The 24,353-nt window shown below is 48.1% G+C and overlaps 2 protein-coding genes, 1 long non-coding RNA gene and 2 other non-coding genes across 8 annotated transcripts; all 5 read right to left on the reverse strand.

Annotated features, from left to right (window-relative positions):
* Positions 1-1,007: 1,007 nt before the first annotated feature.
* Positions 1,008-14,190, reverse strand: cep83 (centrosomal protein 83). Of its 4 annotated transcripts, none has more exons than XM_062483468.1 (17): positions 14,074-14,190; positions 12,850-13,029; positions 12,496-12,646; positions 12,202-12,294; positions 11,864-11,995; positions 11,475-11,726; positions 10,930-11,061; positions 10,655-10,769; positions 10,362-10,506; positions 9,540-9,689; positions 9,228-9,303; positions 8,846-9,003; positions 8,498-8,627; positions 8,124-8,227; positions 5,280-5,469; positions 4,888-5,022; positions 1,008-1,162 (listed from the first exon to the last, which is right to left on the reverse strand). In XM_062483468.1, the coding sequence occupies exons 2-17, from the start codon at positions 13,020-13,022 to the stop codon at positions 1,151-1,153; spliced, it is 2,148 nt and encodes a 715-aa protein (XP_062339452.1). In that variant the 5' UTR covers positions 13,023-13,029; positions 14,074-14,190; the 3' UTR covers positions 1,008-1,150. The 4 variants fall into 4 exon arrangements, with proteins under 4 accessions (XP_062339452.1, XP_062339451.1, XP_062339450.1 ...); XM_062483467.1 differs by lacking the exon at positions 1,008-1,162 and adding an exon at positions 4,309-4,657; XM_062483466.1 differs by lacking the exon at positions 1,008-1,162 and having other exon boundaries at positions 4,309-5,022.
* Positions 3,393-3,964, reverse strand: LOC134037631 (uncharacterized). Its single transcript, XR_009932553.1, has 3 exons — positions 3,866-3,964; positions 3,609-3,696; positions 3,393-3,422 (listed from the first exon to the last, which is right to left on the reverse strand). It is a non-coding gene; the product is annotated as an uncharacterized LOC134037631 (long non-coding RNA).
* A 1,361-nt stretch (positions 14,191-15,551) lies between the features above and the next one.
* On the reverse strand, positions 15,552-15,624 carry trnav-aac (transfer RNA valine (anticodon AAC)). The gene has a single exon. It is a non-coding gene; the product is annotated as a tRNA-Val (tRNA).
* Positions 15,625-16,331: 707 nt separating this feature from the next.
* On the reverse strand, positions 16,332-16,404 carry trnav-cac (transfer RNA valine (anticodon CAC)). Its single transcript has one exon. It is a non-coding gene; the product is annotated as a tRNA-Val (tRNA).
* A 233-nt stretch (positions 16,405-16,637) lies between these two features.
* hcfc2 (host cell factor C2) lies at positions 16,638-23,908 on the reverse strand. The gene is made up of 16 exons (XM_062483427.1): positions 23,619-23,908; positions 23,096-23,244; positions 22,846-23,006; positions 22,238-22,440; positions 22,029-22,113; positions 21,775-21,878; positions 21,399-21,599; positions 20,826-21,035; positions 20,387-20,536; positions 20,071-20,163; positions 19,899-19,954; positions 19,627-19,767; positions 19,070-19,249; positions 18,536-18,833; positions 18,336-18,411; positions 16,638-17,824 (listed from the first exon to the last, which is right to left on the reverse strand). The coding sequence occupies exons 1-16, from the start codon at positions 23,815-23,817 to the stop codon at positions 17,815-17,817; spliced, it is 2,316 nt and encodes a 771-aa protein (XP_062339411.1). The 5' UTR covers positions 23,818-23,908; the 3' UTR covers positions 16,638-17,814.
* Between the last annotated feature and the right edge of the window lie 445 nt (positions 23,909-24,353).

Here is a 24,353-nt window from a genome sequence, read left to right on the forward strand (position 1 = left end):
TTCACTTTGAGCGCCATCTTCAGGTAGAAAATGTACAGCAGCCGAAATCCTTTCCACTTCGGGGAAAACTAGCCTGGGTGCCAGCCAAACTTAGCCCGCCCACAAAAAAATTTGGTCGGGAAGTTGGGTCTGGGGTCGCTGGGTTGGGGAAAAAGTATGTCCGAACAAGAGCTGTTCGGACCAATCAAATTGTCAGGGCGGGCTTTATACGATGATGGACAGATGATCAACAGAAACGTAATCAACCACATCACCAAAGAGCGCTTGGGTTGAATTCGTTTTCAACAAACAACATACTACGTTGCTCTGATTGGTTGTAGGTCTATCCAATTGAGTGAAGAGGCATTTTTTTCCGGGTTCGGTTGAAACACGCCCCATACTCACAGCCCAACGGAGCGGTATCAGACTCATATTCTGACTAGAATTATGAGTATGACAACGTCAGGCTAGGGGAAAACACTTCTTGTTTGTGATCTCCCGGCTCAGCTGGGTTTGAATCTGGCAGACTATACTGTGTCCAATATGACCACCTATGAACACAAATTGAGGGCTGTGTGTTAATTATTTTTAATCTAAATCTACTTCCAGTGCAGAGATGGGAAATAACTACATATTAGGTTACTGTAGGCCTCGGACAACTTTTTACTTTCACTCCTTGCAAATATTTTAAACAAATATCTGTACTTTCTTACCATCTCTGCACCAGCGCACAACCTCTAGTCCAGTCAAATATGTAAGAAGAAGCGACAGATATTTGGTGTATTTTATCATATTAAATTTAAGTACAAAACACAAATTAGAAGTACAAAAAACTATTAAAACCATTGTTTAAGTCTCACCCCATTAATATTATAAAACATTTGATACAAACATCCTTTCGAAAGCCAGTTTAAGTAAGACACTGTTTGGCCATCAAATTGATTTCAGACAAAGACATTGACAAATACAGAGGAATACATGTAAACATCTACAAATCAATTTCCTGTGTGATGATGTAATTCATGTGACAATATTTTTTTTCTTCCCATATATTAAAGTTAATGTCAGTGATTACATTAAAATCAAGAAACATCAAATCTTATTTTGGAGGCAAGGAATAACCCCCAATGCCAGTCTGTGATATAAAGCCTGGGGGTCAGCGGGTCAGGGGTCAGAGTTCAAGGTGTGGTTCTTGCGGTCCTGGGCTCCTGTCTCTTCTCAGGGGTCAGGGGTCAGAGTTCAAGGTGTGGCTCTGGCGGTCCTGGGCTCCTGTCTCTTCTCTCCATGGCCTCCAGCTCCTCCAGCCTGCGGCGCAGCAGACACAGGTCTCTCTGGTGCTGCTCCTCCTGGGGAGAGGGGAGGAGAGAGGGAGGGAGGAGTATGGAGAGAGGGAGGAGGATGGAGAGAGGGAGGATGAAGAGAGGGAGGAGGACGGACAGAGGGAGGACGATGGGAGGGAGGAGGATGGAGAGAGGGAGGAGAGAGGAGGATGGAGAGAGGGAGGAGGATGGAGAGAGGGAGGATGGAGAGAGGGAGGAGGATGGAGAGAGGGAGGATGACGGAGAGAGGGAGGACGATGGGAGGGAGGAGGATGGAGAGAGGGAGGAGAGAGGAGGATGGAGAGAGGGAGGAGGATGGAGAGAGGGAGGATGAAGAGAGGGAGGAGGACGGAGAGAGGGAGGACGATGGGAGGGAGGAGGATGGAGAGAGGGAGGAGGATGGAGAGAGGGAGGAGGGAGAGAGGGAGGGGGAGAGAGGGAGGGAGGAGGATGGAGAGAGGGAGGAGGATGGGAGGGAGGGAGGGAGCGAGGGAGGGAGGGAGCGAGGAAGGGGGGGAGGGGGAGAGTAATAATTTGACGTATAATTCGGCCTAAATTAATATTTAATATACTATTATATTTGTATACTGTGACTACTACAGTAACAAGAGCTCAAAATGCAATTGCTGTATATTGTAAATAGAAAATAAACAGCCTGTAAAAAGGACAGGCTGTTTTTTTGTTTTGATTCAACTATGAGGCTGCTATAGCCGATCACCATTCCCTCTTGCAGGGGAAATGAGAAGACAACTGTTTCATTCTACATTTCACTCTTAGTATTTTGAGTTGTAAATGGGCAGCAACAAATGTATGCTTTTAAATCTATGTAGCCTAATATTTATTCTCTGCTTGCATTATAAAAAAAACAAAAAACAAAAACAAGCCTTAAGCCTTATACTTAAATGTATGTTTGAGTTACTAAAGTCACAAAAGGATATTATGCGTTTCAACCAGTGTGAACTGGTTGAAATGCATGTCTCGCAGTCAATGTGTGAGGCTTGAGAACCCTGCATATAGATACTTTCAGTGGTTACTGGATGGCTTCCAAAAGCACAAGTATGAGATCTTTGTGGTTTTATGTATCTTTTAAATCAGCTCTCAGTAGCACCTTTTCTGAGATATCGGCTAGGCAGTCATGTGAATCTCCATCAGTGGCTACTGGTACCAGAGTGGAGGGATTACGTGTAGTACATCTCTCGAGCTATATGGCTACACTGCTTTGGAGAGCAGCCATAGAGGCCTACTGCTTGTACACATGGAGGTAGCGCCCTAGCCACAGAGTCCAATTTGGTGGAGTAATAAGCCAATTTGTCTGGCCCGGTGTCCTTGTTCAGCTAGGAATTTTAACAAAGTGAGTGTCCGTCTTTACACGATGCGTTTCGCCTCTGCACACCGGAATTGAATTTCCCCTTCTGCATAAGATTATATGACATATCCTTTCACAACAGCATTCTTTTCAGCATAATAGCTTGCATAATAACAAAAAAATATTTCCAACACCTTGTCTGATTTCCTGTCCAATGTCTCTTTCCAACAACTCCAAACGTTCGGTCATCTGGGCTGTTATTCTCTGCTCGTTCCAATAAACACACACCACGCCTGGACACACAAACACACACACACACACACACTGAATTTAAACATCCCTGTATCCCTACACACACAAACAAACCAAATATCTATCTAAATCAACCCTGAAGAAGTGTGTGCATAATTACTCAACGCAGAAGCCAAGCTGAGGTAAGTCTTACCTGAAACGATGAATAGTATCACAAGAAAGACATGTACAACCAGCAGTGCCAGGGGAGCCCCACTTTGCTGTTCTGACTGCAAACTGATTTCCGCAACACCCGTGATGCCTGAACAGTTAACCAGCTTCAGTTCCTTCTTCAGCTGTTCGCTCCCCAGTTTGACCTTCACAAACATACCTGAACAACCCAGCAGAGGTGGGGGAGAAGCGGGGTTGGGGTTAGGGACAGCTGGGTATGTAGCGTTGAGCTGGTTCTCTACACCACATCTGTATGTATCTATGCATCTTCCTTCCATCTGCCTTATATTCTGTATGTCTGTATATGTTTTAGTGCTGAGCAGCTGACCTGGCTGATCCATCTGGCACACCGGCTCCTGGGCAAGGAAGTCAGAGACCGATGGTGAAACAGAGGAACAGAAGCAGAACCTCGGACTGACACTTATAAGCTATGGTTCCTTTAGTCACACTTACAAGGTGTGAAGCATGAGGGTGTGTGTGTGCGTGCGTGTGTGTGTGAAACACTGGCCGCCATGGTGATGCTGATCTGGTGTGTATCCTACCTGTGTGAGGTGTGTGTGCGCTGGATGTGGTGTCCAGGAGCAGTTCTGGTTCCTCCAGCTACAGCCGGCTGATACACACCTGGAACACCTGAGGATCGGGGACCACAACGTCAATCTGTTTGTTTACAAACTCTCTCCCATACATTTCCTGTCTGTCTCTAACTGTCACTGAAAAAGGCTAACAAATACAGTACCAGTCAAAAAAGTGTCTTAACATTTCACTGGTACTGTATATATTTTTTTTTTTACAGACTTACAGGTCGAACGTGGGGGGTCCTGCGATGCCTGAACAGTTAACCAGCTTCAGTTCCTTCTTCAGCTGTTCGCTCCCCAGTCTGACCTTCACAAACATACCTGAACAACCCAGCAGAGGTGGGGGAGAAGCGGGGTTGGGGTTAGGGACAGCTGGGTATGTAGCGTTGAGCTGGTTCTCTACACCACATCTGTATGTAAACAAAACAAAGCTACTTATCACACGGTTCCTTCCATTTCTACATGGCTACTTTAACTCATCAGTGCTTCAACATTAACCAGTCTTTTTAAACATGAGTATCTGTACTTCTTGAGTGAAGGATGTGTGTACTTTTGTCATCTCTGCTCCAGCGCACAACCTCTAGTCCAATCAAATATGTAAGAAGAAGCAACACACATTTGATGTATTTTATCATATTACATTTAAGTACAAAACAGAAGTACAAAAAACTGTAGTAAAACCATTGTTTAAGTCTCACCCCATTAATATGATAACACATTTGATACAAACATCCTTTCGAAAGCCATTTTAAAACCTGAGTAAGACACTGTTTGTCCATCATATCGATTTCAGACAAAGACATTGACAAATACATGTAAACATCTACAAAACAATTTCCTGTGTGCTGATGTAATGCATGTGCCAATAAAACTAATAAAAATAGAATAAAGTTAATGTCAGTGATTACATTAAAATCAAGAAACATCAAATCTTAGTTTGGAGGCGAGGAATAACCCCCAATGCCAATCCGTGATATAAAGCCTGGGGGTCAGCAGGTCAGGGGTCAGAGTTCAAGGTGTGGCTCTGGCAGTCCTGGGCTCCTGTCTCTTCTCAGGGGTCAGAGTTCAAGGTGTGGCTCTGGCAGTCCTGGGCTCCTGTCTCTTCTCAGGGGTCAGAGTTCAAGGTGTGGCTCTGACGGTCCTGGGCTCCTGTCTCTTCTCAGGGGTCAGGGGTCAGAGTTCAAGGTGTGGCTCTGACGGTCCTGGGCTCCTGTCTCTTCTCAGGGGTCAGGGGTCAGAGTTCAAGGTGTGGCTCTGACGGTCCTGGGCTCCTGTCTCTTCTCTCCGTGGCCTCCATGTCCTCCAGCTGCTGCTGCTGGCTGCACTCCAGCTCCTCCAGCCTGCGGCGCAGCAGACACAGGTCTCTCTGGTGCTGCTCCTCCTGGGGAGGAGGGGAGGGGGGAGGAGAGAGGGAGAGAGGGAGGAGGATGGAGAGAGGGAGGGAGCGAGGCAGGTGTTACAGGAGAAAAGTCTTACAGTTTCTGCTGAAACCACAGATGTTGGTTTAGAAAAGCTGTCAAGCTATCCTACAGCCACAAGAGATGTGTGGTCGGTTCACTTTTTTCTAACACCTGCTGTATACTTTACACTTTGGTGTCTGAATAGCCTCAGGTACAGGCACTGGCTGGTTCTACCGACCTGGAGGCTGAGAAAGGTCTCCTCGGAACCTGGGATGAGGACGGGGCCGTGGGTGGAGGTCAGGAGGGTGGGGCCGGGGGTGGAGGTCATCTGGTTGCCCAATAAAAGGCGATGGAATTCCCCGTGTCTTCGCTGGAGCTCCTTCAGACGGCGGTTGAGCGCCGCATGCTCCTCGGAGTACGACGGACGCCTGAGGAGAAGCGGAGAATTCACAAACATCTCAACGCCGTCAGTTTAGTCGTCATAACGTTGTTAATGGTTCTAAGTGTACTAATCAGGTTTGGGAAAAAATTGAAATAGCCTTTCATATTAGCGTTAGTAAAGTTCTTAGCAGCAAGGTTGTGATGTGTGAGCTAGGGATGCTCATTTTTGTATAAAAAATTTGACCGATAACCGACGCTCGTTAAAGACTATTAACCGTTATCCGACAAAATAAAAAATGTAGAGTGAATTATTATTATTTTCCCCATAAGGAGTTGATTTTTAAATAGCTGCATACACAACACCACAACACAAACAATTGAAAACACTTGAATCTGAGAGCGCTGCCGCTAGCTGTCCCTACATGATTGGCGGCTATAACACGGAAGTACAATTACAGTTACTTTCCTGCTGCTCAACAACCAAAAACAGATTTCCAAAGCAGCAGTCTTCAATTTGTCGCTAGTCGCTAGATAATACTTTTTTTTGTCACTAGTGAAGGTGAAAAGTAGCTATATCTAGCAACACTGTCGCTAAATTGGCAACACTGTTTAACCGATAGTATTAACCGGTAAACATTCGTATTGACGGTTAACGGTTAATTATGAGCATCCCTAGTGTGTGTAGTGGAGGGAGGTGATGTGTGTGTAGTGTAGGGAGGTGATGTGTGTGTAGTCGAGGGAGGTGATGTGTGTGTAGTCGAGGGAGGTGATGTGTGTGTAGTGGAGGGAGGCGATGTGTGTGTAGTCGAGGGAGGCGATGTGTGTGTAGTCGAGGGAGGCGATGTGTGTGTAGTCGAGGGAGGCGATGTGTGTGTAGTCGAGGGAGGCGATGTGTGTGTAGTCGAGGGAGGCGATGTGTGTGTAGTGTAGGGAGGCGATGTGTGTGTAGTGTAGGGAGGCGATGTGTGTGTAGTGTAGGGAGGCGATGTGTGTGTAGTGTAGGGAGGTGATGTGTGTGTAGTCGAGGGAGGTGATGTGTGTGTGTTTAGTGGAGGGAGGTGATGTGTGTGTAGTGGAGGGAGGTGATGTGTGTGTTGTCGAGGGAGGTGATGTGTGTGTTGTCGAGGGAGGTGATGTGTGTGTGGTCGAGGGAGGTGATGTGTGTGTAGTGTAGGGAGGTGATGTGTGTGTAGTGGAGGGAGGTGATGTGTGTGTAGTGGAGGGAGGTGATGTGTGTGTAGTGGAGGGAGGTGATGTGTGTGTAGTGGAGGGAGGTGATGTGTGTGTAGTGGAGGGAGGTGATGTGTGTGTAGTCGAGGGAGGTGATGTGTGTGTAGTGGAGGGAGGTGATGTGTGTGAAGTGGAGGGAGGTGATGTCTGTGTGGTCGAGGGAGGTGATGTGTGTGTAGTGTAGGGAGGTGATGTGTGTGTAGTGGAGGGAGGTGATGTGTGTGTAGTGGAGGGAGGTGATGTGTGTGTAGTGGAGGGAGGTGATGTGTGTGTAGTGGAGGGAGGTGATGTGTGTGTAGTGGAGGGAGGTGATGTGTGTGTAGTGGAGGGAGGTGATGTGTGTGTAGTGGAGGGAGGTGATGTGTGTGTAGTGGAGGGAGGTGATGTGTGTGTAGTGGAGGGAGGTGATGTGTGTGTAGTGGAGGGAGGTGATGTGTGTGTAGTGGAGGGAGGTGATGTGTGTGTAGTGGAGGGAGGTGATGTGTGTGTAGTGGAGGGAGGTGATGTGTGTGTAGTGGAGGGAGGTGATGTGTGTGTGGTCGAGGGAGGTGATGTGTGTGTAGTGGAGGGAGGTGATGTGTGTGTAGTGGAGGGAGGTGATGTGTGTGTAGTGGAGGGAGGTGATGTGTGTGTAGTGGAGGGAGGTGATGTGTGTGTAGTCGAGAGAGGTGATGTGTGTGTAGTCGAGGGAGGTGATGTGTGTGTAGTGGAGGGAGGTGATGTGTGTGTAGTGGAGGGAGGTGATGTGTGTGTAGTGGAGGGAGGTGATGTGTGTGTAGTGGAGGGAGGTGATGTGTGTGTAGTCGAGAGAGGTGATGTGTGTGTAGTCGAGGGAGGTGATGTGTGTGTAGTGGAGGGAGGTGATGTGTGTGTAGTGGAGGGAGGTGATGTGTGTGTAGTCGAGGGAGGTGATGTGTGTGTAGTCGAGGGAGGCGATGTGTGTGTAGTCGAGGGAGGCGATGTGTGTGTAGTCGAGGGAGGTGATGTGTGTGTAGTCGAGGGAGGTGATGTGTGTGTAGTCGAGGGAGGTGATGTGTGTGTAGTGGAGGGAGGTGATGTGTGTGTAGTCGAGGGAGGTGATGTGTGTGTAGTGGAGGGAGGTGATGTGTGTGTAGTCGAGGGAGGTGATGTGTGTGTAGTCGAGGGAGGTGATGTGTGTGTAGTGGAGGGAGGTGATGTGTGTGTAGTGGAGGGAGGTGATGTGTGTGTAGTCGAGGGAGGTGATGTGTGTGTAGTGGAGGGAGGTGATGTGTGTGTAGTGGAGGGAGGTGATGTGTGTGTAGTGGAGGGAGGTGATGTGTGTGTAGTGGAGGGAGGTGATGTGTGTGTAGTGGAGGGAGGTGATGTGTGTGTAGTCGAGGGAGGTGATGTGTGTGTAGTGGAGGGAGGTGATGTGTGTGTAGTGGAGGGAGGTGATGTGTGTGTAGTGGAGGGAGGTGATGTGTGTGTAGTGGAGGGAGGTGATGTGTACTTGGTGGCTGTGCTGGTCAGCAGTTCCAGCTCTGCCATCTTGGCCTCCAGCAGCTGGATCTTATCCTGATACCTCTTCTCCTTGTTCTCTGTCAGAGTCTTCCTCTACAACACACACACACACACACCCACCAACGCAGACACACACACACACACACACACACACACACACACACACACGCACACAACCAGGCGCACATATACACAGTCAAAGTGAGAATAATTGCTTCTATGTGCTTTATAAGACATGAATCACAGCAGAAAAGGAAAGTGAAGGAAGTGGACAGGGGGAAACTGATGTAGGTATAAGGTAACTAAAAGAGCGCACCGCCAACTTGAAAACGGCAAAAAAGAGAATCTCCTGAACAGCGCTACCTTCTTCTGGGCCAGAGCTGCCCTCTGCAGCTTCTCCTTGGCCTGGCTGTACTTCTCCTGCAGCTCCGCCTCCCGCTCCTGAAGCTTGTGTTTCTCCTCCAACCACTCCACCCTGCGCTCCTCAACCAGCCTGCACAGCACAGGGAGGGAGGAGGGGGAGGAGAGGGAGGGAGGGGAAGGAGGAGAGGGAGTGAGAAAGAAGGAGAGGGGGAGGGAAAGAAGGAGAGAGGGAGGGGGAGGAAGGGAGGGAGAGGAGGGGGTTAACTTAAAGACAGGACAGTCTCTCTTGTAGTGGTCTGATGTTGGAGGTTGCTACAGGGGTGGAGGTGGAGGAGGTGGAGGTCTAACCTCTCAGCCTCGTGCTGGCTCCTCTCAGCCTGGCTCCGGGCGTTACGCAGCTCCTCGCGGACCCTCTCCAGGGTGTCCCTGAGGCGCTGGCTGCCCTCCTGGAGCTCTCCCTCGCTGTGGGCCAGCGTGGTCAGCTGCACCTCCAGGTCCTGGTTCTGCTGTGAGGGCCACAACACAGCACACTCACAGACAAGCCCAAGGTCGAAGCTCGAGATTATGTCACCTCTTGGTAAGTATGGACAACAAAGATTTGGGATCAGTTTGAGTTTGACTTCAGTTAACCAGGGTGTATTGACATCTTGGAGTCAGCTAGCCACGTCCCAGTGCAGGAGACCAGGGTGTGGCGTCTGTGTGGTGCTGGAGGACCTGGGAGTGTTAGTACCTGTCTGAGGTCAGTGTTCTCACTCCTCAGTCTCTCCTGCTCCTCCAGCTGAGATGCCTGCTGCTGCAGCCTGGTCCTGAGGCGCAACACACACACACACACACACACACACACACACACACACACACACACACACACACACACACACACACACACACACACACACACACACACACACACACACACACACACACACACACACACACACACACACACACACACACACACACATGCTGCTGCAGCTTGGTTCTGAGAATCAACACACACAGCTCTCTAGAACACTCTAGAACGTGTCTATCCTCGTCTGCTGACCTCAGGCTCTGCACTTCCTTACGGACTGACTCCTCCCCCTGCTGGGCGCCACGGAGACGCTCCTCCCACTCCTCCTTCAGGGCGCGCTCAGAAGCTTCCTGCAGCGCCCTCTGCTGTTCCAGCTCGGCCAAGCGATTCTCCAGCTCCAACCTGACACACACACACACAACTGACCTCAGAGCGTGTAGATGGAGAGCGTGAGTGATAGAGAGGAGGAGGGAGTGAGTGATGGAGAGGAGGAGAGAGTGAGTGATAGAGAGGAGGAAGGAGTGAGTGATGGAGAGGAGGAGACAGTGTGATAGAGAGGAGAGAGAGTGAGAGAGTGTGATAGAGAGGAGAGAGAGTGAGTGATAGAGAGGAGGAGAGTGAGTGAGAGAGGAGAGAGAGTGAGTGATAGAGAGGAGGAGAGTGAGTGATAGAGAGGAGAGAGAGTGAGTGATAGAGAGGAGGAGAGTGAGTGATAGAGAGGAGGAGAGTGAGTGATAGAGGAGGAGAGTGAGTGATAGAGAGGAGAGAGAGTGTGTGAGTGATAGAGAGGAGGAGAGTGAGTGATAGAGAGGAGAGAGAGTGAGTGATAGAGAGGAGAAGGGAGTAAGTGATGGAGAGGAGAGAGAGTGAGTGATAGAGAGGAGGAGAGAGTGATGGAGAGGAGGAGAGAGTGATGGAGAGGAGGAGAGAGTGATGGAGAGGAGGAGAGAGTGATGGAGAGGAGGAGAGAGTGATGGAGAGGAGGAGAGAGTGATGGAGAGGAGGAGAGAGTGATGGAGAGGAGGAGAGAGTGATGGAGAGGAGGAGAGAGTGGTTTCAGAAGGGTGTCCTCACTTCTCCTCGTGTAGAGCTGCAGTTTTGTGGAACTCCTCCTCCCTGGCGGCCTGCACCCTCCTGACCGCCTCCCTCTCTCTCTCCACCTGCAGCTCCTTCTGTCGCTCCACCGTCCCCTTCAACACCTCCACATCAGACTGCAGCCCTGAGAGAGAGAGAGCGGGAGGGGTAGAGAGAGAGAGAGGTGTGTGTGTAATGAGGACAAGCACACCAGTTCTCAGTCATACTCAATAAAAAAAAAAAAACATGCACTTTTGAATCCTCTCCGAAGTAGAACCAGGTTGTTTACACACCCTCCATCTGTCCCTGCAGGGCGTCTCTCTCTCTCTCCACCTCCCCTCTCGCCCGGGCACACTCCAGCTTCACGTTGGACACATCCAGCTTGTGAGAGTGTCTCATGCCCTCCACCTCAACCAAGGACAGCCAAACTCAGCGTGAACAAACACACGACTACACACACGGGGCCTAGTATTAAACACACACGCACAGACACACACACACACACAACTCTACACACAGAAGCCTGAAGGCGCTCACACACACACGCGCGCGTTCAGCCTGTCCTGACCTGGCTGGTGAGGGAGTTGACCTCTCGCTCTGCCTTGTGGAGTCGTGAGGTCAGCAGGGTGTTCTGCTCGTGGCTGAGCTGCAGCTCGCTCTCCAGACGCTCCAGCTGCAGACGCAGAGACTGCCTCTCCGCCTGGCACACACACACAGGCACATACACAGGCACATACACAGGCACATACACACACACAACACACACACAGGCGCACACACACACACACACACAGGCACACACACACACACACAGGCGCACACACACACACACACAGGCACACACACACACAACACACACACAGGCGCACACACACACACGCACATACACACACACAACACACACACAGGCACACACACAGGCGCACACACACACACACACACACAATAGCAAAAGACTGTATTACTTAAAATAATTAAATGTATTCTTACTGCATTGTAATACTGCTCAGAGATATAGCTAATATTTCTATTAACCAGTTACATCGGACCTGCTACAACAACAACCAAATTAACACCAATCTCAAACTAAATGCGTCACAACAAACTTCTCACCTCCAGGGCCTTGACCGCAGCCTGGGACTCGCATAGCTGGCGGACCTGGATTCGCTGCACGTTTTCAGCCTGTTGGCCAGAGTTGTCTCTCTGGGCGCGGAGCTCGGCCACCTCGGCCTCCAGGCCCTTCATCCTCAGGTGGAGCTGGGCCTTGTCTCTCAGCAGCACCTCCACCCGCTTCCCATCACGAGACGGGTCCGGACCCTGGACCTGGGCCACCAGGTCCTCCCTGTCACGCTCCAGCCCTGATACCTGGCAAAGACAACACACACACACAATATAAGTACACCACTACACACAAACCTACTAATATTAAGCACACACAAATATAAGCAATGATATCACAACACACACCTCCTACTATTCAACACACACACACACACACACACCTCAGCGTCAAAGCGGATCTTGGTCTCTTCCAGGATGCGAGCGCTCTCCTCCCTCTGGTGGTCAAACTCAGACCTAAGGAAGGTGTAGTCATACCTCAGCTTGTTGTACTCGGACCTGTACTTCTCAGTCTCCTGCAGCACAGACAGGGGGAGAGAACCAAGGGGGAGAGAACCAAGGGGGAGAGAACCAAGGGGGAGAGAACCAAGGGGGAGAGAACCAAGGGGGAGAGAACCAAGGGGGAGGGAGGGGAGGGGGTCTTGAGCTGTTAAAGCAGAGAGGGCAGTTGTGAGTGAGTTGACAGCGTACTGAGACCCCTGCAGGGAGTCGTAGAGCCAACCTCCTCTAGCCTGTTGAAGCGTTCTCTGACTGGAGCTTCCATCTCCTGCTGCACCTGAGCTCTCAACAGCTCCAACCTCTGAGGGGTCAGCACCTGTTAAAGCACACACACACACACACACACACACACACACAGTGAGGATATACAAACTGCACACACACACGGTTAAAGAATATACAGATTGTGCTAAACGCACACACACAGTGAGAATATACAAACTGCACACACACACGGTTAAAGAATATACAGACTGTGCTACACACACACACACACACAGCAGCCCAGCCCCAGCACCTGTACACGCAGCTCTTCCAGCTCCCTGGTCTTGTCCAGCAGTTCTCCTCTCAGCTCGGCCAGGAGCAGCTGCAGCCTCTCCTGGCTCGCCTGCTTGTCACTCAGCAGACGCTTCAGTTCACTCTGCCCCCGTGTAAACTCATCCTGCAGCCTGGGAGGGGAGGGACAGTGGATGGAAACAAACTCACCCAAGCAATCATGAGCGAGAATGGCGTGGTAAACGGCAATCATATGCCGTACAACCTTCGGAGTGAATAAAAATAATTTTCCTACACACACACACACACACAGGGTCATAAATAAACCCCTATACTTATACAGTACATCTACACACACACTTTCTCTCAACATTACCTGGTGTGTTCAGCCTTCAGGGCCTGGTAATTGGTCTTGTGGTTTTCACACCTCATCCTCTCATCAATCAGCATCTTCTGGAGCTCCATCTCTGAGCCCCCCAGCCCTGCAGGCTTCCCCACCCCACTGTCCAGGCTGGGGAGCAGGAGGGCGGACTGGGCAAGGGCGTTCATCTCACACCTGTGTGATAGAGCCAGTGGAGGGAGGGAGAGAGACAGGGAGAGAGAGAAATACAGTTTAAGACCAAGGTAGCAAAATAAAAATGTCAGTCTTATCATCAGGCAATGACTCCATTATTAAAAAAATTATGGACAGTTGGATTTACTCCGTTGGTCTAAAATTCAGTTAAATCTAACCAACTTCGAGGAAAGACAAGCTGTGGACTGCTCCGATTGAAGGTGGGACACAGAAAAGATTATGTTTTAAGAATTGAGCTCAGTGGCACTGATAAATTAACCAACATCATGGTTACCATGGCAGCCCCGAGTTCCCCAGCCACTTCTGTTTGCCATTCCAAACCGCTTAGCAAAATGCCTAACGAGAAAGCCATGTCTCAAGTGATTTCTCAACCCTCTCTGTTGTGGATACGGTCTGGGAGCCACTGGGTGATTACGCTTGATTGCAGAGCACCGCATTTCACATGCCAGACACTTAAAGGAAAACGTTAACACTAGCTCGCTGACAAGCCAGCAGCAGTGTGCCTGGCTGAGACTATAAACCTCTTACCCTTTGAACCCTTTGGCTTTATTTAGCGAGTAGTACAGCGTCTGCGCTGACTAGTTAAATAGTACAACTAGGATGGTGTAACTAACGCAATTCTATGGTCAACAACATCTCTTACAGCTAACTACACATTTGAGGTAGCCTACCCCATAACGCTGGCTAGCAAACACTGCTACAGTAACTTAACAGTTAGTCCTAATGAACAGCATCTCTCTAGCGAACACACAAGTCCCTTCTTTGCGCTTTGTCAAGTAACTAATAGGCTACTTGTAGCTACATTACTTTGTTTTTAAAATTGGCGCTTTCACCCCTGCTGTTCAATACCAGCTGGCTACTAGTAGCGAACGATAGCTGACTACCCGGTTATATTGAGCAAAATCAGCCTAGCTATCTAGTTACTGTCTCTGGATGCAATTAACGTACCGTAGTGGTCTGGATATTGCAATGCCATACGGTTGAAGTAAATAATACAGTTTTCTTGGAAATCGGAAAACGTCCTACCTGTCGGAAACTCCTTGACTTATTGCTACCGACTGGAGCTAATCCGAACTACAAGTGCGCGGGGGATGACGGGAAATACCTTCTTCTTCTGGTGACGTCGAAACACAGATGCGCCCCCTGGAGCATAGACATATATATGTATATGCCCTGGAGTACCTGAGCGTGTAGTTTGCTGTCAAAATCGAACAGCTACAAAGTATATTTGTACAAATATGTAGATTTTAAACTTTTACAGTTTCTACAGTGTAGTGGCTACATAAAATGTTAACATTAAAAAACATACCAATACATTTCATGAATATGTCCGTATATGCTGTTATTGTATTGAAATGCTTACATTTGAAATAAAAACATCCAACTGAACAATAAATCACATTTTGGTAAAAAAAAAAATATATATATATATATATTATGGAGGATATGCCATCAGGATATAGAGGCAAAAAACAATATATTGGTATTATACAACTAAACATTATTACACATATTCCTGCCCATGTATACAGTACAGTTTGACATGTTGAATATCTTGGTATATGATAAGCTACACATTTCTCATATTAAAAGTAGCTTGAATGCGTGGTGCGTCATATTTACTACCAAACATTAACAACCCTAGTTTGGTCGCATTCTTCCGTGCTTTACTGGGCTGATACGTATTAGTTGATTGGAGAAGGAGTCTTGGTGTGCCACCTTCCTCCCTAACTGTAGTTAACCCTTTCATGCGTAACTCCATGAATTACAAAACTGAACATTTTGTAGGGTTGGTCATCATCACTGAAAGATGAGAAAGGTTAGAGCAAAGATACACATTGACCAAATATACTGTTGCAAAATGTTAAGAAGAACTAGTGGAAGATTTATGTATAATTGTTGTCTATCTTAACATAATTATATTGACAGCGATCAAGTAACATACCAGGCCCTAAAAGAGAACAGAATGCTAATAAGTGAATGAATGCTTTTTTCCAGAAGAAAACATGTTTCCGCCCGGTTTCAAACCGGGGACCTTTCGCTGGCTGGTGGCACTGTCATGCTGGAAGGTCATGTCAGCATGCAGGAGAGGGAGCACCACAGGACGGAAGATGATCTTCCTTGTAACAAGTTAATTATGTAGAAGTCATCAGGAACTTTTCGCATGTTAGGCAGGCCATTTTTCGGGAGCCGAATATGGTTAACCTTAACTTTTCCCATTCATTCTCTATGGTAGTCCTTAACTCTACGGGTGTAATATTCTTAACGGCCTCTGGTGGCGCTGTTCCAACTTTCCCATAGACACCCATAGAGGGAGGGGTGGGTGAAATGAAAAAAACATGTTGCTGCCCGGTCTCGAACCAGGGACCTTTCACGCAATATTTCTCTCTTCATATCTATCTATGAACAATACATTTTATTGCATGTCAATAGTGGACTTTTCAACACTGCCTTATCTTGCCTAAGACTCAGGAAAAAGGGAGGGGTGGGTGGAAAAAAAAACATGTTTCCGCCCGGTCTCGAACCGGGGACCTTTCGCGTGTTAGGCGAACGTGATAACCACTACACTACGGAAACTGATGATTCTGATAAATTGATAATGGTTTTTTAATAGGAAATTAAATATATTATAGACTAGATCTATTTTTACAAACTAGATTTTAATTATTTAGCTGTACATACCTTGTGCCAGCATCCTGGTATTGGCAACCCATCCCAACCCTGTGGAGACAGGAAATAAGTGTTATCAAATTAACTTCCCTAATTAATCACAAATAATCACATATTCATAACCATCTAGTTACCAACAGTTTAAATACCACTGTCACTGACAAAATCACAAACAAGGTTATTGTCTAATCATTATTGCATCATTTATCTAGGCAGGGTTAACACAGGAATGAGGGAGGGGCAGAAAGTCAGGAAGCAGTAACACTATACCAATGGGCAAGGGGTGTCAGAGGATGGCCCCGCCCCCCTGAGGAGCTATTTACCTCCATTAATTTTCTATTTAAAGTCAATCAACGATAATCAAGCACACAAACTAGGACTGGGATGGGAATGGCTAAAATAGCACTTGCTAGAGCTAGGTACATAATACTCTTATTTGTCGACATGGACCAGTACAAAAAAGGCAGCAACAATGGTTATAGTGAAAGGAATGGCAGTCCAATCAGAAGTGTTACAGCGCGGGGTTAGACATTCGACCCCCTATATATCCATCCCTGCCGCATTGTGTCAAGGTGCCTCTTCAGGAAAAGTAGAGGGATGAAATACGAAAACTATGTTTCCGCCCGGTTTCGAACCGGGGACCTTTCGCGTGTGAGGCGAACGTGATAACCACTACACTACGGAAACTGATGACTCTGTTCCCCCGACAGATATACAACCGTGACGAGTCGGGGTTTCACATGCACACATTCAAGAACACACCCACGCGCTTTGGTGTTAAAGCATAAAACATATTCCTTGGCTTATTCACCCCCCCCATCAAACATAGGACTTTACAGCTCCATTCAGTTCAAGTTAGGCTATGACACTCACAATATACTCCTGATTTTCAGTAGACAAGTCAAACTCACAGATACCGTGACAAATGTGTTTATTTTTCATTAAAATATGAAATGTCGACATATACTCAATGAATTCTCTTCTCCCCTTTTTACTGCACTGCGAAGCGGCAAAAATATTTAAATACACAAATTACAATCATTCAGATGTCACGCATCCTTACGACCTTACGACAAAACAGAAGTGCTAAAACACAATTCTCTCCTGCACAGGGATCATAATGGGAAAGGCGAAATTAGTCTAGAGCACATACTCACTGAGTAACAATCCTTTTTTAATATTTCTGATAAGATTAGATTGTATCAAACACATGAAAACTGAAGCCACTCTAGTGTCTGTCAGCATAAAAAACTCTAACCATGAGATTCCCCGGTCAGAAGTATAATTGTAATGAGATGGAGCACATATGAAGTTGTAACAGACATGCAGACACGCAACTTTACTTCTCAGTATGATAAAATATAACAGAGCAGATGACTATGCCAACAGCCATACATTTACAAATGTACTGAAATGGGTGACTTGGATGAAGTGGCTTAAACAGAACTTATTATGCCATGACTGAAATTAGTACAGTAATCACATAATACCGTGTCAAATAATGTTAAGATATTAATGAACTACAACTCTGAACACAAAACTAATTTCTTCTCCCTTTCCCTGAATCCATAAAAACAACCAAACTGAAAACTAATGACAGGCATCCTGTGTAACTTTTGAGAACGCAACTGACAATGGAAACACTCATCTATGCCCATTTTATGCATTAAGGCACATTTAACTCTTTATAAGAGTATTTTTGCACAGGAATCACTCACTACACCAATGGCTTGTTCATAAAATCAACATCAACTCAAAATTGGCCCAGCGTAATGCACTGGAATAACAAACAAACAAAATCCAGCAAGCAAACTTTTTAAGTAAAAAGCTTTTACTTAAACAAAACAATATTTCAGTTGGCCCAAAACAATGAAAATAATAACAACATTTCAGTTGGCTCAAAACAATGAAAATAATACCAACAACAACTATACAACAACTATGTACAATAGCAATATATATATATATAAAAATAAATTAAAAATCAACAGAATGAGGTATCCTACAGCACTCGTATTCAGGACTTGTTGATGGTTTTGAGCGACACCTTGTTGTCTCTCCTGTATCCAGGCGAGCATCTTGTACCTTCCTGTGTGTTCAGCTGGAGCTGCCGAGACGGAGAGCAATGGCAGTCAAGTGGTTATTACCATAGATATATATAAAGGGTAGATGTCTCGTTCGCGTTGCCGGACAACGGAGTCGAACGTCCGCACATGGCGGCCATCTTGCTACAGTCAACTCGCTCACCCATAACATTGTGTTGATGCTACATGTACTTCTTAAATTACCATGACTTGCTCAAATTTCAACCGATTTTGAAACAGTTTGGTTTGTTAATCTGTCATTTCATCACATACCTATAGTACACAAAGAAACTAAACAACATTCATCCAGGACCCTCGTGCTACATAACAAGTTGTGGAAGAGAGATGCTGTGACTGTAAACACAACATACTAACACCATATGTGGACATAGCAGTAAAAAACAGGTGTCTGGGCTGGGAGGAACAGGGCGTCTGGGCTGGGAGGAACAGGGTGTCTGGGCTGGGAGGAACAGGGTGTCTGGGCTGGGAGGAACAGGGTGTCTGGGCTGGGAGGAACAGGGTGTCTGGGCTCACCTGTCAGCAGTATCCTGCTCTTCAGGCTCAGCAGGGCTGTCTGGTCTCGAGGACGAAGCTCCCTGCTTCACCATGTCTGACAGGAGACAGGACCAGGGTTACACACCACACACACTGCCAACACACACACACACACACACACACAGCGCCAACAAATACACACACACACACACTGCTGACACACACACACAGTCCCCTACCCTGCAGCCAGCGGATCTGCGTGGCGGGGCCGTAGCCCTGCTCGTTCTTGGCCGCGATGCGGAACACGACGGCGGGCCGGTTGGGGGCGGAGCAGTCGATGTCAGCGTTGGCCAGGTGAGCGGGGCTGACGGTGCAGAAGGTCTTGGTGCCACGGTAGATCCTGATGAAGGCCAGCTGGGTCGGCCGCTCGCTAGAGCTGGGCCGGCTCTTCTTCACGGCCAGGTACATGGAGTACTCCAGGATCCTGCCGGAGGGGGACGACGGGGACTCCCAGGTGATGTGGACGGAGTCGTTAGCCTGGGGGAGGAGGGGCGACGAGAGGGTCAACATCTCGTTGGGTTTAGGGTCCACCTACAAGATATGTGGTTGTTGTCTAAAACCCATTTATGTTCCTTAACGGAGGGAACGTGGTCTGGATGAACATGCGTGTAGGCTGGAAGACACCTCTGCCTACAGTTTAAAACCATAGAGTCAAATAACTACAATTCCAGCATATTTCGTTAATATTGTAGTGCTGAAAGGTAATGCTGCACCTTGGTGATCTTGACAGCAGAGGGCGCTCCAGGGAAACCTGGCTGGCAGGTCTTGAACTCGCTGGAGGGGCTGAAGTCTCCCTGGCCACAGCTGTTGGTGCCAGCCACCCTGAACCTGTAGGTGAGGCCAGGAGCCAGGGGCTGGGCCGTTCTACCCTCGTAGTCCTGGGGCCCCGGCAGCTGCTCCCGGAGAGAGGGAGGAGGTAGAGAGGAAGAGAACAGGTAGAGGAGAGGAAGCAGGTAGAGAGGAAGAGAACAGGTAGAGGAGAGGAAGCAGGTAGAGAGGAAGAGAACAGGTAGAGGAGAGGAAGCAGAAGACAGGTGGAAGTGAAGAGGTGTAGGAGATGTTGGAGGTTGAGAAAGAGATATGGAGAAGGAAAGGTGAGGGAGGAAAAGAGGATAGGAGTGACATGTTTCCTCAAAAAGCCCCAAGTTCAAAAAAAGGTCGATAACACAACGAATAAATGTTCTGTGATGACTCGATTGGATCCAAGCCCAAGTACACAGAACTGCCGATATTCACCGTGTGACACGGCAGCGTTTCCACGGCGACCTACCTCTTGAGTGTTGCTGGGCTGGCTGTTGGAGGCAGCGCCCTGGTCATCCTCAGGCAGGTAGTACTGGGTGACTTCACAGAAGAGGGATTTAAACACGCCCACATCGTACCACCTCAAGTCCTCCGGCTTCTCCCCAGGAACCTGCACAGACCAGCAAAACAGGAGAGACTTCAACACAATGGCATTTTTTTGTTGTTTTATAAAACGTTTGTTTGAATTAACTGGATGCTGAATGGCTTGTGATGCTTGTGTCCGTGTGTGGTGTCTCCTACCTGGTCTGTGTGAGAGCTGGGATCAGAGCAAGGGTTGTCACTGGGGTCTTTTGGTGCTACAGATGACAGAGAAGAGAACATTACCACGGAGAGAATACCACTGAACACCCTGACGATAGTTCAAGTCTCTTGTAACTGGAGGTTAGTGTGTGTGTTTGGTCCTCCATGTTACCTGACTGGCACTGGGGTGCGCTGCCCTCCTCTGAGTCCAGGGGCCTGGAGGTCACTGAGGGGTCAAGCTCCCGGCCTGGAGGTCCTAGCGAGGCTAGTCACAAACAGAGGGCATGAAGTCACAGGTCAAGGGTCAAAGGTGAGCCATGTAAAAACCAAACAAAAACTAGGAAGTCCGAGACACATCGTTAATTCTCATTCTACCCCGAATTACAGCCTTCTACAGGCAGTGTGTAACATCTCCAAAATGCTTCTTTTAAAATGTATTTTAAACGTTTGTTTCTTAGATCTTTGGTTCAAGTTAGTGGCAGACGTACAGGGCTGTGTGAGTGCTGCCCCCTGGCTGTCTCCAGCTGCATCGCTCTGGTCTCCTGCCTGGGGGTCACTCTCAGACACCTCCATGAAGGAGTCGTGCTCCTGTGGGCCCCCTGCCGAGGCCTCATCCAGGGCCTGGATGGAAGGGGCACCTGGGAGGAGAAAACCACAAGAGTTCCTCAACCTTTACTAAGTGGTTATCGATGTACATTTACATTTAGTCATTTAGCAGACACTCTTATCCAGAGCGACTTACAGTAAGTACAGGGACATTCCCCCGAGGCAAGTAGGGTGAAGTGCCTTGCCCAAGGACACAACGTCAGTTGGCATGACCGGGAATCGAACTGGCAACCTTCGGATTACTAGCCCGATTCCCTCACCGCTCAGCCACCTGACTCCCTCTGTAAACCAGTAAGCAGTGGCGATATTGTTTCCCCTGACCTGGCTGCTCCAGTAAGTGACCCCCTTGGTCCTCGGTGCTGGGCGGGGCAGCGGGCCAGGCCGCGGAGCCAGCGGGAGGGGCGCTGGAGGTGGAGACGGGCTGGAGCTGGAGGAGGTAGCACTCTGCTGCAGGTAGGGGGCGCCAGGCTACATGGAGCATGCTGATGGTGGACTTGACCAGCAACACGGCCACAGGGGTGGTGGGGCGCTCTGGAACAAGACAGCAAAAAAACAATTTTTTACTCTCATTTATTTCAGGGATTATGTGTGCATTATTACAATGCACACTGATCAACAGCAAAACTGTAAGTGCGCCAGAGAGGCTATTTTTCATCTGCTGTCCACAGCCAGATGTTTAAAGGCAGCCTAAAATGACAAAATATACAATATGGCGTGTGTGTGTTGTTTGTGTATTTGTGTGTCTGCATGCACGCACGCGAGCAACTGCAGTTTTGCGAGCAACCCGGAGCGTTTACAGTTTCACAACACTTTGCTCCAGACGTGTCTTTCAAGGAAGATATGGTGGTTTAATAGTTCAACCGGTAAAGCAGTAACTCTGCCTCCTGTCCTCACCCGTCTCCAGGTACCATAGGTCCTTTCGGCACACCTGGTTGTTCCAGGTCTTCCTGTATCCGTCTCGGCCGCTCCAGATGTAGAGACGGGAGCCGATGGTGGCGGCACAGTGGCCGGCCCTGGACCGGGGGCCGCCGGCCTGGGACTCTTCCCGCTGGCCTGCTGACTCCTCCGGACTGAAGCTCTGCCACGTCATGGTGTCTGGGGGAGTGTTTTAAAGTGAAGTGCGTTTTAAAGTGAAGTGTGACAGGAAAGGTAGAGAGACATACAAATACAGAGAGAGTGCAAGAGAGAGAGAAGAAGAAAATGCAAGCCAGAGACCGAGAGAGAGAGAGAACAACAGGGAAAGGCGTGTGAGAGGGCGCCCCCTACTGACCCAGGTGCAGAGCAGACAGGGAGCCACTGCAGGCCCATTCAGCATCTGAACCGTCAGACTCCTTAGACTCTGCAACAGGGACCCATCCCCCAAACACATACATCCTAAAACACACATACGCACAATGACAAATACACACAGACATGCCGGTAAGTGTTACTGTGGTAACATGTCATGTACAGCATGCTTATAAACAGTGATACGATTTGCACTTTAATGCAAATGTAAGATAAAAAACAACACAAAGCCAGTACTTGTTATCTATCAGGTTGGCAGAGTGCAGGCTTCTCGGTAGTGGGTTGGGTCCTTTAGTTTCGGGACAGGACCAGATCATGGAGTCTGATAGGGGAAGGGAATAAAATCAACACAAACGTTTGTGTGGGTGTACAACACACCTACTATATCCCCCGAAGTGTTTAGGACAAAATAACAATGTTTTTTGGCGTGTAACAATGAGTCCTACCCAAATCAAGCTGCCAGAGGTCATTGAGCCGATGGCCAGTCATTCCTCCATAGATGTAGAGTTTGGGAGAGCCCATTCCACTGTACACAACGCATGTGTGGGACTCCCTGGCCGAGGGGCCACCCCCCTTGGTCTCTGGAATGGTCCAGCCCTTCACTCCTGACACGGACTGCAACTCTAGCTCGTAGAAGTCATCCAAGTACCTGTGGAGAGGGGGAGTAATTAGGAGATCATCATCAACCTAGGAAAAGTCACTTACGGTGGAATACAATTTCAATAAAGATTTAATAAAAGGGGAGGGTATAGCTCAGTGGTTAGAGTACTTGACTGGAGAGTCCAAACTGTACCGTTCGTCGCTTTGGCTAAAAGCGTCTGCTAATTGAATACATTACATTATAAATATTTTAAGTGTTAATTTTCTACGTGGGAGTTACTTCAGGCTTCAGTTGCTAACTGAAAATAGTTACGACTGAAATCCCAGCACCTAGACAAAAGGGAACCACACAGCTGCATGCATGTCACCTCAAACCGACAATCATAAGCACTCTAACCACTGTTCCATTACCTTTCTTGATTTGACAGATGAAAGCCTTCTGAGGCCAACTTACCTCATGACATTGCGGTTAGGGTGCTCGCTGACATTAGCCAATCCCCCAAACATGTAACACTTGTTTCCAAAAAGGGTGAAACTGTGCCCAATGCGGGGACATGGTGGTAAAGCGTTTCTAGGGGGCCTCGGTTTCAGTCTTTTCCACAGCCAGCGGCTAGCCTGACAAACATGGGGTTTAAAGATCGTTATTAACTTCGGGAACTTGCTACTTCAGACACTAGAAACAAAAGGGGCGAGTGAAACTGCACCTGTAGTTCATACACGCTGTTGCTGTATTTGCCAAACTCCAACATGCCCCCAAAGACAAGGACGCGCGTCCCCTCGCAAGCGAAGCCATGGGCCGCACAGCCGGGTGGGATATCCCCTCTCACCGCGGGCAGGAACCACTGTTTGGACACTGGGGAGAAACAAAGGGTTGCGTTCATTCACAACTAAGACAGCTAGCGATGGAAGGTAGCTCCATAATGCTGAAGTTGTACGTCAAAGACATTTCTTGAAAAAAATTCAATGTTTTGCTAGTAGATGGTCAGCTAGTGGTCTGACGCGTTACTGTACCCGGTAGATGCTTAACTGCATTAGCTAGCTTTTTCTAGCTGAACATATAACGTTCTCCGTTTGGTAGATGCATGAAAATGCATGTAATTTTCAAGGAACTATACCTGCCTGGCTGCACTGTAGGCTCGCCAGCCTTGATAGCTTGCAGAGGAGTAGTAATGTTAGGTAGTTAGCTAGCTGGCTAGCTAGCTGTACAGTGCTAGCTAGTTAGCATACCAGTGTTGTAAACATGGAGATCCTCCGCTATCCCCTCGTTTCCACCTCCAAAGACGATAATGAGTTCCCGGATAGCTGCAGCGCGATGCCCGTGCCTCGGCCATGGAATTCGTCCCGTAAATGACTGCACTTTTTTCCATAACGGCCCTTCTGTAGCCATTGTCCGGTGAGGAACTTTATCCACAGGGATTTGATCCATGGTCTTAGTGCTTAATTTACGGGGCTTGATTGGCGCTCATTGTCGTTATTGGAGATAAATGGGCGGAGCACATGGACCCAACCTATCGCGTTGTTACGTTCCATCTGTGCCTGTAAAACTTTTGCATCTTATGGGACATTATTTTTTGTAACTTTGTAAAAGTGGTTTGTGAAGAAATTGGAGAGCATCCCTTCACTAAAGTGAAAAATACACACATCCACAACTGTGTTAAGTTTGTAATATAGGTAGGCCTACGCAAATTTTTTGTTGTGTTGTGCTTTTATTTTGGGACCCCAACTAATCACTCTTCCTTTGAGGTCAATTTCCGGGAGGCGTGTTTTCATGGAGTGCACACGTGAGAATACGGCCACCGGACTCCAGCAGGTGTCGAATACGTTTGGCTGAACCGACCAGTCCAAGAAAAGAGGGGGGAGGAGGTAGAAGGGTTTCGTTAAGTTTCGTTTTGTTAGGTATTTCTTCCGTTTATTATGCTTTTTTGTTTAATCTGTATTAGGCTGAAACCATTCAGATTTTGT

This window comes from Osmerus eperlanus, chromosome 17 (assembly GCF_963692335.1).
Source record: "Osmerus eperlanus chromosome 17, fOsmEpe2.1, whole genome shotgun sequence".
In the NCBI taxonomy this organism is placed as follows: Eukaryota; Metazoa; Chordata; class Actinopteri; order Osmeriformes; family Osmeridae; genus Osmerus; species Osmerus eperlanus.